The following is an 18,399-nucleotide window of genomic DNA, read 5'->3' on the forward strand; positions in this document are numbered from 1 at the left end:
TCTTATATAAATATAATGTGTGTTTGTTGTAGGATTGCACATATTCCTGTTACTGTTGTGTTTCTGGTCCCGTCAGTCAACATCTTGAGACCCAGCAAAAATGTTTATCATACTGACTGATACAATAAAAGATTTATATTTTGTATCCATACTACTGTAACTATGAAATAACAGTGCATACACTTAACCTGTATTGGAAAACTTGACAGAACTCCCACATTCCAATCGTTAAATATTTCTCAGCTGGTATGAAAGATGTAATACTAACTTCCTTATTCATTACACAATTTTAATTAACATATTTAAATAAATGTGTTCCCATTTTGCACATAGTGGCTAATGTTTATATTATTTTAGGGGGTTGTATAAATGTTACCCTGTTTCCCTACAGTAAGATTTAAAAAGGTAACCATTTGGTTTGAAAACTTGCAGACATGTTTATTTTAAATGAATTTGAAAATCAATCAAAAATCCTTAAAACCATTAATTATACGCATTGCGTGTAAAGATACCGCAAGACAAGTCTTGACGCGCATGCGCATTATGTTATCTAATGACTCGAAAATCTTTTCGCGCATGCGCAGTGTTACACTGTTTTGGGCCGAATCTTTATTGCGACGCGAAATGTTGTCCTTCGAAGGAGTTTAAATAAAGAGCCGGATCTTTTGAATTTAAAGGTAAAGGGGAAGTGTTTAGCTGTGGTGTGCTGTGTGAGGCACAATCATTTGCCTCTAATTTTGTGCATTTTGTACCTTCACTGCTTTTATTTTCTATATTAGCATTAGATAGCATGTCAGCTTAGCCGAACACTGAAATGTCCCTCATTGCACGTGTTTATGGCGTCACATTTAGCTTAGTTAAATATTTGTTGTTTGCCTATTTTTTTCTTGCTATGAAGATACAAATCCTCCAATTGCTGTCTTCTAAATTGTTATATACTGTGTAAATTTGTTTCCTTAATTTACACTTGGAATAAACCATAGGGAATAAACAGGCTAAAATGTCTCCCCTTTAGTTATAAAGACACACCTCATGTACTGTGTTTGTTTACATTTTATTTATCTAAATAATTGGTGCTTTAAGATAATTTATGACATATAAGAAGTTATGAAACATATAGTAACTGTGCACGATTAGGTCTTGGATTGAGATGTCAAGGCACTCCTGTACTTTATTTAGGAACAGGAAAGGAATATTTCACTAAAAAATAATGTTTGGGGTAACGTTATCTTTAAGCACACTGTGCAGAAACAAAATACATTTGAGCTGATATTTTTTGTCCACCAGAGCAATAAGTGGTTCCTCTTTTATGTCACACTGCAAAAAAAATAAATATATATATATTACACAATATATAAAAATATAAATAAATTCTTAAATCAATATACTCAGAAGGAATATGACAAAGGATACTGTGTTTTTGTTGTTCTGAAAAAATTAAGTGAGTTTTTGCTTAAAACAAGAAAAAACGTGCCAAATTTAATTTGAAGGGGAAAACATAATATTTTTCTTACCCCACTGACAAATATTTGTTCTTGTTTTAAGCATAAACTATTTGTCCAGTACAATTACCTTAACATTCTTAGAACAAGAAGAAGATACATTTACCTGAGAAGCAAAATGACTGAAAAATTTATCCTTAAAACAAGAAAAATAACTTTCAGTGGCGCAAGAAAAATACATTTAATTCAAAGGGAAAATGATATTATTTTTCTTAGCCTATTGACAGATTTTAAGCATAAACTGGCTTAATTTTGAAAAAAAATTCAGCATTTTCTTCTTCTCCACCTCTACAGGTCCAAGATGGAGCTCCCAAACTACAGTCGACAGCTCATGCAGCAACTGCATGCTTTACGAAAGGAGAAGCAGTTCTGCGACTGCTCCATCCTGGTGGGCGAGACCCCCCATCCCGCTCACAAGCTAGTGCTGGCGGCCTCCAGTATGTTATTTAAGTCTGTTCTGGAAGGTTCTGACAGCATCTCCATCGACACAGATTTACTGTCCTCTCAAGAGTTTTCCTCTCTTCTGGACTTGGTGTACACTGGTAAACTGCCTCCCGGCAAGCACAACTTCACCCGACTCATAGCCGCCGCTGACAGCCTGCAGATGTTTGATGTGGCTGTTGGTTGTAAGAACATTCTCACCGACCTCATGAAGCAGACTTCTATGGAAACTAAGACAGAGTCGACGGACTCTCAAGTAATAAAACTTGACTGTCTTAAGGAGCAATCTGAATCAGAACAGCTTAAAAGGGACAAGAAGAGTTTGCAAGGTAAAAATATTGACTGATTAAGGGATTGGGATCACTTCATTCGAGTGTTTTGTATGAATTGTGTTTATTTCTATGTTCAGAGGACAATGCAGTTGAGCTGATCTCTCAAAATCAAGCTGGTATCACAAAGATCCTACAGTGTGGACAGTCGTATGTTAAGGTTCTTGAGATCTGGGATACAATCTCCACAGAGGAGCACAAGGTAAGATAGTAGTAAAAAAGTGTATGGAATAATTACGATTTTTTTGTTTGTTGTTTTTTAAAGAAATTCTACTCACCAAAGCTGAATTTATTTGATCAAAATACGGTAAAAAAAAAGAAGTAATATTGTAAAATAATGTTTGTTGCATATCAAATAACTGTTATTTTAATTGTTATTTTAATATATTTTATAATTGTATTTATTCCTATGATGGAAAGTATATTAAGAATATTCAGCAGCACAACTGTTTTCAACATTGATAATAATTAGAGTGCTTATTGAGCAGCAAATCTGCATATTAGAATGATTTCTGAAGGATCATGTGACACTGAAGACTGGAGTAATGATGCTGAAAATTCAGCATTTTAAATCAGAGGAATAAATTACATTTAAAATATATTACAATAGAAAACAGTTCTTTTAAATTTAAGTTTTGAGAAAATAATTTCTCAAAATATTACTGTTTTTACTGTATTTTGATCAAATAAATGATCAAACTTCTTTCAAAAGCATTAAAACTTTATCTTTTGGCGCCAGTTTATGTAACTGATAATTCATTCTTAAGATGTGTTGATGATCTAAAGAAGCATTTAGGACTCAGTTTCATAATTCATATTGTATTCAGATCTGCCCTCTGATCTCCTGCAGGTCATACTGGAGAGCTTCAGAGGAGATCCATCAGCAGATGAGGTTTACCAGCGGTTGCTAAAGCTTGTGAAAGTCGAGAGAGTTCTGTCAGCTCAAACAGTCCTTACTTTGTTTGAACAACTAAAATGTTTAATCCCTGAACCAGGATCAGTTCTGGAGGAGCAGGGACATCAGAGCGGCCCCAAGCCAAAAGGTAAACTGACCTGAGTGAAAGAACCCACGAGTGTTAAATCGTGGGTTGCTCGACTTTGAGTGATTGTACAACTTGTCCTGTGATCTGTTCATCCACAGATCCTGCAGCAGATGTTCGGGGCTTTGCTGGGCTTTTAGACCGTGTATCAGAACTAACTCTTCACCTCTCCAGTGTCAACAACCTCTCAGAGCTTTTGACCAATGCAGTGAACAGATGTTCCAGTGATATGGAAAAAGAGGTACATTTGTCCCTTACAGTTTGTTATAGTACTCATTAATTATACTGTAATTTGTTATACATGTGACCCTGGATCACAAAACCAGTCATAAGTCTCACGGGTGTATTTGTGGCAATAGCCAACAGTACATTTTATGGGTCAAAATTATCAATTTTTCTTTTATACCAAAAATCATTAGGATATTAAGTAAAGATCATGTTCCATGAAGATATTTTGTAAATCTCCTACCGTAAATATATTAAAAAAATATTTTTGTGAGTGAATGCAGCACAATCGTGAACATAAATGGACAACTTTAAAGGCGATTTTCTCAATGTTTAGATTTCTTTGCAAATTCCAGATTTTCAAATAGTTGTATCTCGGCAAAATATTGTCCTATCCTAGCAGACCATACATCAACGAAAAACTTATTTATTCAGCTTTCAGATGATGACAAACTGACCCATGTGACTGGTTTTGTGGTCCAGGGTCACATATAGTATATACAGTACTACATTTAAAAGTTTCAGGTTTGTAACGTTTTTAATGTTTTTTAAAAGAAGTCTCTTATGATCACCAAGGCTGCATTTATTTAATTAAAAATACAGTAAAAACTGTAATATTGTGAAATATTATTACAATTTAAAATAACTGTTTTCTATTTTAATGTACTTTAAAATATAATTTATTTCTGTGGTGCGAAGCTGAATTTTCAGCATCATTACTCAAGTCTTCATTGTCACATGATCCTTCAGAAATCATTCTAATATGCTGATTTGCTGCTCAATAAACATTTCCTATTATTATTTTTATCAATGTTAAACACAGTTGTGCTGCTTAATTTTTTTTATGAAACCGGGATGCATTTTTATTCCAAGATTCTTAAATGAATAAAAGTTCAAAAGCAGCATTTATTTGAAATTGAAATCTTTTGTAACAATGTAAATTCTTGTCTCTGTTGATCAATTGAATGCATCTTTCCTGAATAAAAGTAAAAAAAAAACCTTTCTGACCCCAAACTTTTGATTGGCAGTGTATGTGTCTGTTCTTCTTAAGGCAGTGCTGCAGTGCTGTTCTGCTCCATCATCAGTGGAGGTGGTGGAAAGGTTGTTATGTAAACTCAGAGAGAAGACCATGAGTGAAGAAACATTTCTGATGCTGCTCCATGAGGTGAAGGAAAGCTCCTCAGATCTGCTTCAGCTTCTGGAGGCCCTGAAAGACGCAACAGGTATGCACAGCAAAAACCTCTGACACGTTTCATCATATAGCATATTCCTTCAGCTAACACTTCTGATGACTGCTACTTTTTCAGGTAACACAGCTGAATACAGCAGTGGGATGGATTTGTTGAGAATATATCAGAACAGACTCATCGAGCTGAATCTGGATCTCCAGCTCATCGAACAGAGCCTTAAAATGGGTCTTGACATGCCTGCAAATGACAGAGAGGTACCTGTGTTGCATTACAAAATGACCTTTAAGAAGTGGATTCAATGCAAGGAACCATTTTTAATAGAATTGTGTCCATTCAAGTGTATTGAAGCCCTGCTGGGAGGAAAAGGAGATGGCGAAGTGGTTGAAAGGCTGATATCTGCAGCATTGGACGGGTCACTGCAGGCGGTGACTGTATGGAGGCTGTTCCTGTGGACAGAGACACACAGTCCAGAGCTGGGGCTCCTCATGCAGGAGGTCAAGGAGAAACGAGACGCACGAAAACTTCTCCAAACCAGTGAGTGTCAAACAGCTTTTACATCAACACACTGCTTTTGGTCACTACTACTGCCATTCTCTGAATGTGTGTGAATTCAGAAAAATCCTTTATTAAGTAAATTAACCCACTCGCTCTGTGTGCCAAAATTATATTTCGATGCTTTATTTTTTAGTTAAAGACATAGATGTGCTCTTCCAGCACAAATCACTCATTTTGGAAACAATCAGCGACATTACCCTGCTCGAACAGGGTGTGGACGCAACGGATCATGGAACAGAGCAATTTGCTGAGGTAAGAAATAGAGGATAATATATAAAAATTATGAAATTATGGTCTGCGTCCTAATTGGCTAATCGTATTGACCCCAGACGTTTGAACAATAGGTATATATATGTATATAAATATATATATACAGTATGTGTGTGTGTGTGTGTGTGTGTGTGTGTGTGTGTGTGTGTGTCTGTGTATGTATGTATGTATGTATGTATGTATGTATGTATATATATATATATATATATATATATATATATATATATATGTACACTCACCTAAAGGATTATTAGGAACACCTGTTCAATTTCTCATTAATGCAATTATCTAATCAACCAATCACATGGCAGTTGCTTCAATGCATTTAGGGGTGTGGTCCTGGTCAAGACAATCTCCTGAACTCCAAACTGAATGTCAGAATGGGAAAGAAAGGTGATTTAAGCAATTATGAGCGTGGCATGGTTGTTGGTGCCAGACGGGCCGGTCTGAGTATTTCACAATCTGTTCAGTTACTGGGATTTTGACGCACAACCATTTCTAGGGTTTACAAAGAATGGTGTGAAAAGGGAAAAACATCCAGTATGCGGCAGTCCTGTGGGCGAAAATGCCTTGTTGATGCTAGAGGTCAGAGGAGAATGGGCCGACTGATTCAAGCTGATAGAAGAGCAACTTTGACTGAAATAACCACTCGTTACAACCGAGGTATGCAGCAAAGCATTTGTGAAGCCACAACACGCACAACCTTGAGGCGGATGGGCTTCAACAGTAGAAGACCCCACCGGGTACCACTCATCTCCACTACAAATAGGAAAAAGAGGCTACAATTTGCACGAGCTCACCAAAATTGGACAGTTGAAGACTGGAAAAATGTTGCCTGGTCTGATGAGTCTCGATTTCTGTTGAGACATTCAGATGGTAGAGTCAGAATTTGGCGTAAACAGAATGAGAACATGGATCCATCATGCCTTGTTACCACTGTGCAGGCTGGTGGTGGTGGTGTAATGGTGTGGGGGATGTTTTCTTGGCACACTTTAGGCCCCTTAGTGCCAATTGGTCATCGTTTAAATGCCACGGCCTACCTGAGCATTGTTTCTGACCATGTCCATCCCTTTATGACCACCATGTACCCATCCTCTGATGGCTACTTCCAGCCGGATAATGCACCATGTCACAAAGCTTCTGACAAAATTGGTTTCTTGAACATGACAATGAGTTCACTGTACTAAAATGGCCCCCACAGTCACCAGATCTCAACCCAATAGAGCATCTTTGGGATGTGGTGGAATGGGAGCTTCGTGCCCTGGATGTGTATCCCACAAATCTCCATCAACTGCAAGATGCTATCCTATCAATATGGGCCAACATTTCTAAAGAATGCTTTCAGCACCTTGTTGAATCAATGCCATGTAAAATTAAGGCAGTTCTGAAGGCGAAAGGGGGACAAACACAGTATTAGTATGGTGTTCCTAATAATCCTTTAGGTGAGTGTGTATATATATATATATATATTATATAAATAAACAGTATATTGTAAGTATAATTCACTGACAAATTACATATTTTGAGTGTGTAGTAAGGCATTGCTGTGGCAGCTATGACCTTGCTTTCATTGCTAATTTTATACAACAGAAAGTTGAAAAGAGTCAAACTCCTTTTTCCTTGCAATACACAAGGGGTTGTAGGTAATATTAGTCCAAAATGCACTGATGCATATTTAAAAAAAATCCACTCAGGCACCTTTGGTTTACTGTTTTCAGTGTACTTTAAATTAGAAGAATACACTAGTCGCATGCTTTGTATTTCCAAGAGATGTTTTTTGTAATATTACAAAACATTATTTTTGTGTGTCCTAGTTTCTCCAGAGCTGTCGGAGAGCCGATGGTGAGCTGGAGTCAGTACAGCAGACTGTCGAGAGAGTTTTGAGTCGTGACTCAGAGTTTGCCAGTTCACTGTGCCAGCTGCTGTCTGCCAACCAGCAGAACTTCCCTCAGCTGACCACTCTTGTGAAGCACCTCAAACATACTGGTGAAGGACTTCACAGAACATAGATTTTTCTGTCCATGTGATGATATGATAGTTTTGCATACATTTTAAAAGCATCTGATGAAAAATCGTAACAAAACTTTACGTTTTATCCATGTTCAAAACAGGGCCTCTGTCAGATTCTGACTGTCCTCTAAAATCTGAGGTTGAGCAAGAAGTATCAACTGCAGACTCTGAGGATGATGATGGGGAAGACTCCAAAACAAAAGGCAGAAGGAAAGCTGTGCCTGTGTCTTACCGCTGCGAGTGGTGTAATAAGACGTTTGACTTTAAGTGTCGTCTGATAAAGCATAAGAAAGGCTGTGCCCTCGCACCAGGGAAGGAGCAGCGCTGCTCAGAGTGTTCAATGCCGTTTCCAACGCTCAAGAGTCTTCACCAGCACTGCATGGAAGCCCACGGCGGCCCGCCGGCTAAGAAGAAGAAAACAGAACAAGTACCATGTGACATGTGCGACAAGACCTTCAAACACTCTTCAGGTGGGTGATGATCGTGCTCAAGATTTCGAAATGCTGGCTGTTAAAGGGATAGTTCACCCGAAAATGAAAATGTTGTCATGACTTACTCAACGTCATGTTGTTGAATTGAATTTGAATTTGTTATTTATTTGTCATTGTTATAAATAACAACGAAATAACATCAGAGAATCCTACAATACAAGTCTACAAAGTGCAATCCGTTATATCTTACACCATTTGGCTCACCAACTTAGTACCAGTTGACAGGGACATAAAGGTTATTCCATAACATTAGTCCATATAAACAATATACTATGGATTGTGAGATGTAGTATAAATACTACAGCAATGCATACACCAATTCCCAATTTTTAAAGTTGTGTAGAGAGAGAAGTGTGGTATATGCGGTGGGCTGCTTGTAAATTGGAGGAATGCTCGTTCAGCAGTCTCACAGCACTGGGATAAAAGCTGTTAGCCAATCTAGTGGTTCTTGCTCTCAAGGCCCGGTATCGTCTCCCTGAGGGCAGCAGGTGGAACAGGTGATGCGCTGGCTGCGACTGATCTCGCAGGATGTTTCGTTCCAAACCTGTATGAGTTTCTTTCTTCTGTTGAACACAAAAGAAGATTTTTTGAAGAATGTTGGTAACCAGACAGTTGACGACACCCATTGACTTCCATAGTAGGATAACAATACTGTAGAAGTATTTTATACCAACATTCTTCAAAATATCTTCTTTTGTATTCAACAGAAGAAAGAAACTCATACAGGTTTGGAATGATATAAGGGTGAGTAAATGGGAACTTTTTTTAGGGAACTATCCCTTTAATGCGTGAGCTCCAGACAGTAAACAAGTGTATTCATTAGCACATTAGTTTTTGCTACAGTATATCAAAATTGGCTTCAAGTGTCATGATTCAGTTTCACATGTTGTGAAAATGGTATGAAAACACTACATCTCCATTTCCAAAAATACAATACAAATTTGTACTTTTTAAAACTTTTTTTAAGGTCAGTTGGCGTCTGAATACATTTATGGATATAAAATGGACCTAAATCACTGTTACATCAGCACTGTTTTATGATTTCATTACTTATACTTTTCAGGTCTTTTGTATCATAAACGCACGGAACATTTTGAGGAGAGGCCGTACGCATGTGAGGAGTGCGGGGCGAAGTTTGCTGCCACCTCGTCCCTGAAGAACCACATGCGTCTACACACGGGAGAAAAACCCTTCCACTGCAAACACTGTGACATGAGCTTTTCTGTGGCCGCCGCTCTGTCTTACCACACCAAGAAGAAGCACGCCGAGGGTGGGATAGGTTTAAATGCTTTTTCTTATTATTATATCAGGCTTTTGTGTGAAAACCAGTGACAAAATTCAGCAAATTCTGCATTTGCAGGTAAAATGTATTGCTGTCAGTACTGCTCAGCCTCATTCGCTCAGTCCATCGAACTGACGCGTCACGTACGCACACACACGGGAGACAAACCGTATGTCTGCAGGGAATGCGGGAAAGGCTTCAAACAAGCCAATGGACTCTCCGTCCATCTACAGAACTTTCACAGTGAGCACATCCACATGAGTCACATGATATATTTCACTCTCTAATAAACACAAACTAAAGCACTTCTCTGTCCCATTAGACATTACAGAACCTCACGACTGCCAGAAATGCCGGGTGAGTTTCTCTTCGCTGGACGAGCTCCGACAGCACATCCAGGAGGTGCATCCGAAAGAGCTGCACCAGTGTCCCGAGTGCAGCAAGATCTTCAACAGCGAAGCCAATCTGGAGAAACACATGAACATTCATGATGGAAACAAACCCTACAGCTGCAAGATGTGCAAAAAGTCCTATCAGGCAAGAACAGTAAACTTGATTTATTGAATGATAAAGGATTATTTCTGTCAACGTGACTCTCTTTTTGTGCAATTTGCTTAGAAGGCAATGTTTTTGCATTAAATAAGCAAGTACACAGTGGCCCCAAAATTTATTTTGACACTTAAACTACACATAATAATATATAAATTGCAGATGGATTTATATAAAATAAGGACAGGCACACTTTTCAAGAAAAACGTATAATATAATATAATATACTGTTAAAAAAATGTGGGGTCAGTAGATTTTTTATGTTTTTGAAAGAAGTCTAATGCTCACCAAGGCTGCAATTATGTGATCAAAAATACAGTAAAAACAGTAATATTGTGAAATATTTGTACAATTTAAAATAACTGTTTTCTATTTTGATATATTTTAAAATGTAATTTATTCCTGTGATGCAAAGCTGAATTTACAGCATCATTACTCCAGTCTTCAGTGTCACATGATCCTTCAGAAATCATTCTAATATGCTGATTTGCTGCTCAAGAAACATTTTTTCCGGTATTATTTGATGAATATAATATTATTTTATTAATAATCGTAATATTTATATAATATAAAATTATAATTATTTTAATTATTAATTTTAACACACACACATAAATACATTTATTAATGAGGACAGTACAAGCACATTAATCAAACATTGTTACCATTTAGTTTCTATTTCTTCGTTTCAGACTCTCTCCGGTCTGTGGTACCACAATCGCACTGCGCACCCTGAGAGCGTCTCTGCCCAGGGCAACAAAACCATCAAATCTCTCCTGCAGTGTGAAAAGTGTGACAAGACATTTAGCAACCGAAACAGTCTGTTAAAACACCAGATAACCAATCACACAGGTAAAGAATGACCACTAAGTTAGTATTAACTAACCTTACTGTTCGTCACAGTTACGATGTACTAGTATTGATTGTGTGTGTGTTGTTCAGAAGTGCGCGTGTGGAAGTGTGTGAACTGTGACAGCACTCTGACGAGCGAGCAGGAGCTGCAGGAGCACGTCTGCAGTGGACAGTCGAGTCAGGCCAGCTCTGTGTTCAGCTGTATGATCTGCTCTCTCCACTTCCCCTCAGAGCCGGACTTCCAGCAGCACTTCCTGTCCAAACACCTGCAGCTCATGCAAGAGGAAGCACAGACACAGGCCTCCAGTTCTCATACGGTGACGCCCCAAACCTCCCACAATCACCCATGACAGAAATTAGAAAATGTGCATTTATTGGTGGGAAGTTACATTTAATTTAATCTGCAGTGCAATTGAAGTTTAAAGGATCATCACAGCAATTTCCTTTGAAATCCACTTGTAATATTAGTCAAGGTTTCACAACCAAATGCCCAAAATTTGTGTCCATTTAACTTAAAGATATTTGCAATGGTTAAGGCAAGACACAACAGGTGAATAGGGTCAAAGTTTAAATTAATAAATATCACCATACTGTCCCTATTTGATTAATCGCATTACATGTTATTTTTGTAGTTTAAGATTAATGCTGTATTAATAGTACATCAAAACTTTAATATCAAGATCATACTGTTTTCCATGAAATGTCCGAAATACTAAATGATATTTGCAATGGTTAAGGAATTGTTTTAATATATACATTATTTATTATCTAATTAATTATGCACTAAAAAGCAGAAACTCGAACATTGGATTATTGCACTTAAGGTTTTTATAGAGAGCATCTCTTTTTATCAGTGAAAATACTGTCAACAGCCAGAAGAAGAAGAAGAAGAAAAATGTTCTCTGTAAAAATCTTAAGAAATAGAAACCGGGAAAGTCTGCCGTATATTAAGTGGCACTGAAATTGAGATTTCTGGCTCAGTTCAAATTATTCTGAAAAATGGCCTTTGAATTGCAATTTAAATCTACAGATGCAAATAGATAAAGAAGAGTGATTAAATAAACCCTTAAATGTGGCACGTTACGGAAGCAAAATAGCCCGAAATCTCGAAAATTGACCAGTGCCTGAAAAAACAGGTTTTGTCTGTAGAATCATATTTCACTACACAGTTCTTCCTTGTCAACAAAAGAGGCTTTACTGAGGTTTTCTTGACTCTTTCCAGGTGATTCAGTGCGAGGAGACTGCCGGTCAAGAGGTGGAGCAAGTGATTAGCCTCGACCAACCCCGGATTGAGGGGTCACCGCAGGTGTTCGTCGCTCTGGGGGATCAACAGGAAACTCCCAGCGGCTCTGGAATTGTGGCCGTGAGCATGGAAGATCTCCTGAACGGCACAGTCACGCTCATCTGTGAAGAGGGTCAATGAAGCACATGGGTTTATGATCATGCTCATGTTCCTTTTTACACTGGATTACACCGGGGATTGAAGGCTTTAGCCTTAATGTGAATTTTTTTGTGTGGTTCTCTGGATCACTTGATATGTTTTCCTCTCCTGGAAGAGGCTACGCGTACACAAGCATACAAAATCCATGTTAAAAATAGCTCAAGATGACATCTGTGTCTTGAGTACAGTCTGAATCTTTTTTGATTGCAGTGCATTATGAACTACATTGCTTTTGGGGTCTTTCTTTATTTATTTGAACATGTTCTGACAAGCACACACTTATTTTAAAAGCGAAAACTAATTTGTTTTCCAACACAGCATCTACCTCCAATCAAGCATCATGTTCAGAGATGATTTTTGTGTTTGGTACATCATGAGACTTTGGACCGTTTCAAAATGCTTAACTATCTTTTACAGAGTGTCTATTTACATCAAGTACAAATAGCCCGTCTTCTTTTCCTGCTAAAAATAACTTGTAAAAAATATTTTGTGACCAAGCTGACTGTTTAACATTTTATTTCTACATCTGTGTAGAAATCTGATGAATGCGATTTTAAATAAATCATGGGAAAGTTTGTCTATTTATTATGTATTAGTATAAATAGCAAATCAGTTTTTATTATAATAAGGATGACATCAGCAGATAAAACATGCGACAAGTCTTTTTGTAAATGATGCTTATGTTTATTTTATAGAAATTGAGTAGAAACAATCATTTACTGTTCAAAACAAAGATCACACCAACCCTCAAATACATGTCATACAGTATAGAGAAAAAAACTATATTACCGGTACACTATTATATATATATTTGTAGTTGATAGGCCAGTAATTCATAGACAACCCTGAGTCATTGTTTTTTACATTCATAGGAGCGTAGTTTAAAATCTTATAACCTGACCACACTGCAGTTTCATAAAAATCCTTATAGTACACAACAGAAACTTGCACTGTCAAATCAATACAGTAAACAGTGGATTAAACCAGACTGAGTCCATAACACTGCAGTTATACTAGTCTAGTGCTTGTTAATACAGGAATATATGAACACAAGAGACCAACAAATAATCTCTAGTTATGTGCCACATAATGCAAAGAAATACACTGATACTGACTTTACAAATAAAGCTTTGAATTAAGCATCAGATGCCCACATTAATTTGCTCATTTTACTGTCCAGACTAAATATGCACAATATAATAGTATCAGCTATTCTCATTTTTAACGATGTTATTTGGTAGATATTGGATACAGATCATACTTGGGCTTATATTAAGACTGAAACTTACATAGTTTTTCTAAAATAACACACAAAACATTTATTATCAGCCATAATAAAAATAAATATTGGGGAAAACAGTTGCATTCCTAGTCCAGACAAAGAAAAAATGTCAAAACAACTTTCATTTTATGTCATGTTGTTCAGGAAAGTGTCATACTGACAATTAAGAAGAGGAAGGCACACAATTAAATGCTACTGCAACACGAACAGACTGAACTACAGCTCTCTAAAACAATGTAAAACTCACAAAGATGGGGTTAAAAATAAGAGACGAACACCACAATAATATACCTTTAACATTTACAAGTTTACTGTAAGCATATTCTTGCAATGCAAATGCCATTTTGTTCATTTTCCCAGAGTGCCACACGGCGGCTCATTCAGCAGTGCATAGTAAAAAAAAAAAGAAGAAAAGTTGCTTGTATTAGGTTAAAAAAAAAAGAAGCTAATATATTATTACTCATTTACAATGTTCAAGCATGTCCTTAAGAACAAGATATCAGTAGTCAGCATACCATTAGAAAGTGTGATCAGTACATACTCATTATGAAGGTAAAACATTATTTTTATATTTTAACAAACATTATGTAAATATTGAAAATATGCATCTATATTTTCAGTGCATAGTCCTTGGGTTTACAAAAGTAAATAAGCATTTACGTGTGATTATTAACAGCAAATTTCCTTCATTGAAATAACTACAGTTCGCTAACAACCTTTAATTAACCCTATGATCACCCCCCTCACCGAAAGTGCTCTTCAAGGACACAAAAATGCTATTTGTACTTTATAGTGCCACCTACTGGTTTGGATGAATATTTATAGTTTTCCTATCTTACGTAGAATTAAACAGCCTTTTCTCGGCTGTTAGTATGACTGCAGGCCCCATCTCAACTGCTTGTTATATATAAACGGCTAAATAAGGCTCTAATTTGAGGCTTTAATTTTCAACTAGTAATCTTCTTTTTGGGCAGGAAGGCACTAGTGATTTGGTTCATCACCACTAAGGCGGGAAAAAGTGGGAGGAGTAGGAAGATATACCAGATTGGGCCTGTCACCGAGGCCTGAAACCAGTCCGTAAACATGGCTGACATGACCGTGACGGTGGCCAGCAGGTAGGCCACCAGACCACAGGTGGCATGATACAGTCTCCACCGAGGAAACGAGTAAGTGCTGATGAGTTTGGGGAACAGGAGAAAGACGCCACACATGGCCTGCAGGACAGTAGCAGCCATCGTAGTGACTCCCAGCAGGCTGTGCCAGGAGGTGAAGTGCGAATGCTCCTTTATGTTCTTACTGGCCACCATGAAGCTGAATCCTGTGGCGCCACACACCAGCAGCAGGGCCTGAAAGAACCAGTGCAGGCGGACCTTCCACTTACGGGACTTGAAGCAGAACGGGTTTCCCTCAGCGGAGAAAAGCAGGATCCCTTCAGTCATACACAGGCAAAACTAAGACGGGAGAGAAAACAGGACATGTTTAAAGGGGACATATCAAGTGAAACACAAACTGTCCTGCTTTTTTGGAAAGAGTTTAATATACAATATCACTCAAAAGATGGATTTACAGTAAAAACAGTAATAATGTAAAATATTATTTCAATTTAAAATAACCGTTTTCAAAATGTAATTTATTCCTGTGATCAAAGCTGAATTTTCAGCATCATTACTCCAGTCTTCAGTGTCACATGATCCTTCAGAAATCATTCTAATATGATGATTTGCTGCTCAAAAAACATTTCTTATTATTATTATTATCAATGTTGAAAACAGTTTTGCTGCTTATTATATTTTTTCAGCATGCTTTAATGAATAGAAAGTTCAAAAGAACAGGATTTATTTGACAAATATATTTTTTTCAACAATGTTCAAAACAATATTCACAGGATGAATTTTGAGTGTTTAAGCTTTCGATTGATACCTAATTCATGACGATTACTAAAATATATGATAGGGTCAAAAGTGTGCTGAGTGAACGGTAGTGTACATGATGGCTTGCTAATATGCTAATATATTGTTCTGTACAGAGAAACTATTACTGTACTGTACATGAGTCAGACTCTGAGAATGACCTCTGTTATTAGAAGTGAATGTGTTGTGTTTGTCATCAAGGTCAGTGTAATCAGACTCTCGTGGTAAAGCAGTCGAGGCTAATTCCATTGTCTTTGTGTTTCACCACACTCTATTTATTATTAACAAAAGACATATTTTATTCATTCCCTGAGAGGCTGAAAGTCAATGAAACACACTGCATTATTAAAAAACTGCAGGAGTGACTATAAAAAAAGAAATCTGACTTGTATCAACCTATGGCTATAAACATAATGAATTGTATAATATCTTGTGTAATTGAAAACATAAAAACGTACCCCGAGTGACATGCAGACGGGATGCCAAGAGAAGAGACCTGAAAGCATCAACACAGCATGATATTTAGAAACACTTTATATTATTTTTTATTTTTATCAATGCCTTACCTTAACCAATGCTTAACGTCATCAGTTCATGTTTCTACTATAGAATTACCATAGTACATGTAAAAAAATAAAAATTAAAAAATTGATTTATACAATGCTAATACTCCAATTTGGTAGCCTATATCAACTAAAATAAAATGAAACAAAATTACCATGGAATCACAATGATACATCTTTAAAAACATGGTAAAATGTCCAAAAATATCCTAACAATATCAATATACGTGATTACGTGAATAATTGTATTCACGCTCTAATATATTTCTAATAATGCCATAAAAATACAACAGTGTACTTACAGGACAAAACTACTATGGTAAAATGGCATGGCACTTTCATTCATTTTTATACTCATACTTATAATTCAATAAAGGTCTATAGGTTTATTACTTTTTAGTCAGGAATACGTGCTACATAATTTTTTTCAATAAAGTTTTGCGAATACTTTTTAACACCATAAAGAAGTACCATACATAGTACTAGTACCATATTCTGGGACATGTATCGGAAACATGTATGAATTTCTTTCTTCTTCTGAACACTAAAGAAGATATTTATAAGAATATGGGTAATCAAACAGTTGATGGGCCTCTGACTAAATTGGGTCCCATGATCAACTGTTTGGCTACCCATATTCTTCAAAATATCTTCTTTTCAGAAAAAAAATAAGAAATTCATACAGGTTTGGAACAACTTATGAGTGAGTAAATTATAACAGAATTTTCATTTTTAGGTGAACTATCCCTTTAAGTACCATGTAAATGCCACTTGAATTTCAGTATTATGGCATTAGTGCATTATCATAGATGTCACTATATGGTATTGCCACAGACTAACAACATGTATCAAATATGTACATGCAGTGGTAAATGCAAAAGTGAAATAACTCACTTGTTCCTGGTCTGGACAGTATGGAGATGATAATGATCAGGCCGAGGGAAATGATGTGCGCAGCGACCACAGACACTCTGCGCAGCCACACATAGAGCCAGAAGTCCCGCATCCCGAGTCCCTCTCCAACCGCGCTGTACTCCACACCCGACGACGCGCGCGTCCCGAGCGGCATTCCTCAGCAACTCACCTCAGTGCTTACATTTAAGCCTAAACTACACAACAGAAAATGTCTCTCTTAAATATCATCCCCGCTGAGCTTCACCGAACCAGATTTATCCGGGGCTTTTAGAACCGAAACGCATAACATTATTACAACTCCGTTTTCAAAAAAGATAAGCTGTTATTCCAGTTTAGTGGTTGGTGTGACAGTGACACTTAAAGCATTTCCTGGATAGGGATCGTATTCGTACTACGGTAAAGTATTGTCTCTTAATATTCAGGAGCCATGCAGTTGTGATCAAAGGCTATATACATAGATGCCTCATTTGCCTCAACATGTAAGCTGTCCGCCATATTGGAGCGGTCCATGAACATTTCGAATTAAGCAAGTCGACGAAAGTGTGCAAGTCTGCAACGGTAGTAACGCATGTATGAATATCTATACATTAATAACACAATACAACAAGACAAAGGCGTCAGCTCACACGACATTAATAAGTTAGCATAGTAAAAGTAAAAACATTACCAAAGTGCCATAGAAAAAAAAAAGGAATATAGAGTTAATACATATAAAAACACAAACCAACACATTCTCAACTATGAAAAGTTATCCATCAGAAGCTGCGCAATGTTGTGGCAGCAATGACTCTTAGTTTCTTACTGAGAGTAACGACACGTTGACCGTTGCATGATGGCGGGCCACCGAATAAGGATCTACGTATACAAAATCTATGGTTGCGATTGGAAGGTTACCGAGCAAAGCGAACATGACTACATTAATATTCATGAACGAGCGTTCGCCATAGGACAATAGCCGAGGAACGTCGACATAGCCTTTTTAATATTCAAACTAAACATGATACGTAACAGTAACCTACTTAATATTTAAGAGCAAAGATTTTGCCAAAGTAATGGATGCGCAAGACATTTAAAAGTGAGAAAAACAAAGCAGAAAGACATCTAGAGGCGAACCGGTGACCCGTTTGTAATTTTTGTACACTTGGCAGAAAAGGTGTGGTGCTCTTATTAAATACAGGGTTCCACACCACTGACCATTGTATTTCCATAATTTTTTTCCAGCATCTCATGGATGTAAAAAAAAATATATAATAAAAAAAAGTTTAAAAAGAGCGCATTCAAGACGATTAAGTTTTAGGGCCATTTAAAAAAAACACACAAAAAAAACAACAACACTTAAGACCATGTATGAAGTAAACACACAAAAAAAATGCGTATTGCATTTCGTTCAGTGGTATTAAAAATACTTTTATAAAATAAATCAAAATGTAATTATTATATATTATATTATATATATAGATGCAAAAGCCTGAAATTTTCTTCAAAAATTATCATTTTTATCAAGCTTGTATATTTATGTTCAGTTATTGCACTTGAAATGGCAATGAAAATT

The 18,399-nt window shown here is 36.8% G+C and overlaps 2 protein-coding genes across 2 annotated transcripts; one reads left to right on the forward strand and one right to left on the reverse strand.

Moving 5' to 3' along the window:
* Window positions 1-566: 566 nt before the first annotated feature.
* On the forward strand, window positions 567-12,758 carry zbtb40 (zinc finger and BTB domain containing 40). The gene is made up of 17 exons (XM_082154986.1): window positions 567-677; window positions 1,797-2,272; window positions 2,353-2,474; window positions 3,123-3,315; window positions 3,414-3,553; window positions 4,589-4,760; window positions 4,845-4,981; window positions 5,066-5,261; window positions 5,416-5,534; window positions 7,367-7,538; window positions 7,664-8,032; window positions 9,117-9,323; window positions 9,414-9,578; window positions 9,658-9,872; window positions 10,577-10,736; window positions 10,827-11,053; window positions 11,959-12,758. Exons 2-17 carry the CDS (start codon window positions 1,804-1,806, stop codon window positions 12,157-12,159), a joined length of 3,264 nt encoding a protein of 1,087 aa, XP_082011112.1. The 5' UTR covers window positions 567-677; window positions 1,797-1,803; the 3' UTR covers window positions 12,160-12,758.
* Window positions 12,759-12,860: 102 nt separating this feature from the next.
* cyb561d1 (cytochrome b561 family, member D1) lies at window positions 12,861-17,688 on the reverse strand. Its single transcript, XM_082154987.1, has 3 exons — window positions 16,827-17,688; window positions 15,828-15,865; window positions 12,861-14,910 (listed from the first exon to the last, which is right to left on the reverse strand). Exons 1-3 carry the CDS (start codon window positions 16,999-17,001, stop codon window positions 14,407-14,409), a joined length of 717 nt encoding a protein of 238 aa, XP_082011113.1. The 5' UTR covers window positions 17,002-17,688; the 3' UTR covers window positions 12,861-14,406.
* Between the last annotated feature and the right edge of the window lie 711 nt (window positions 17,689-18,399).

Source organism: Leuciscus leuciscus (assembly GCF_965113295.1).
Source record: "Leuciscus leuciscus genome assembly, chromosome: 23".
Taxonomy (NCBI): Eukaryota; Metazoa; Chordata; class Actinopteri; order Cypriniformes; family Leuciscidae; genus Leuciscus; species Leuciscus leuciscus.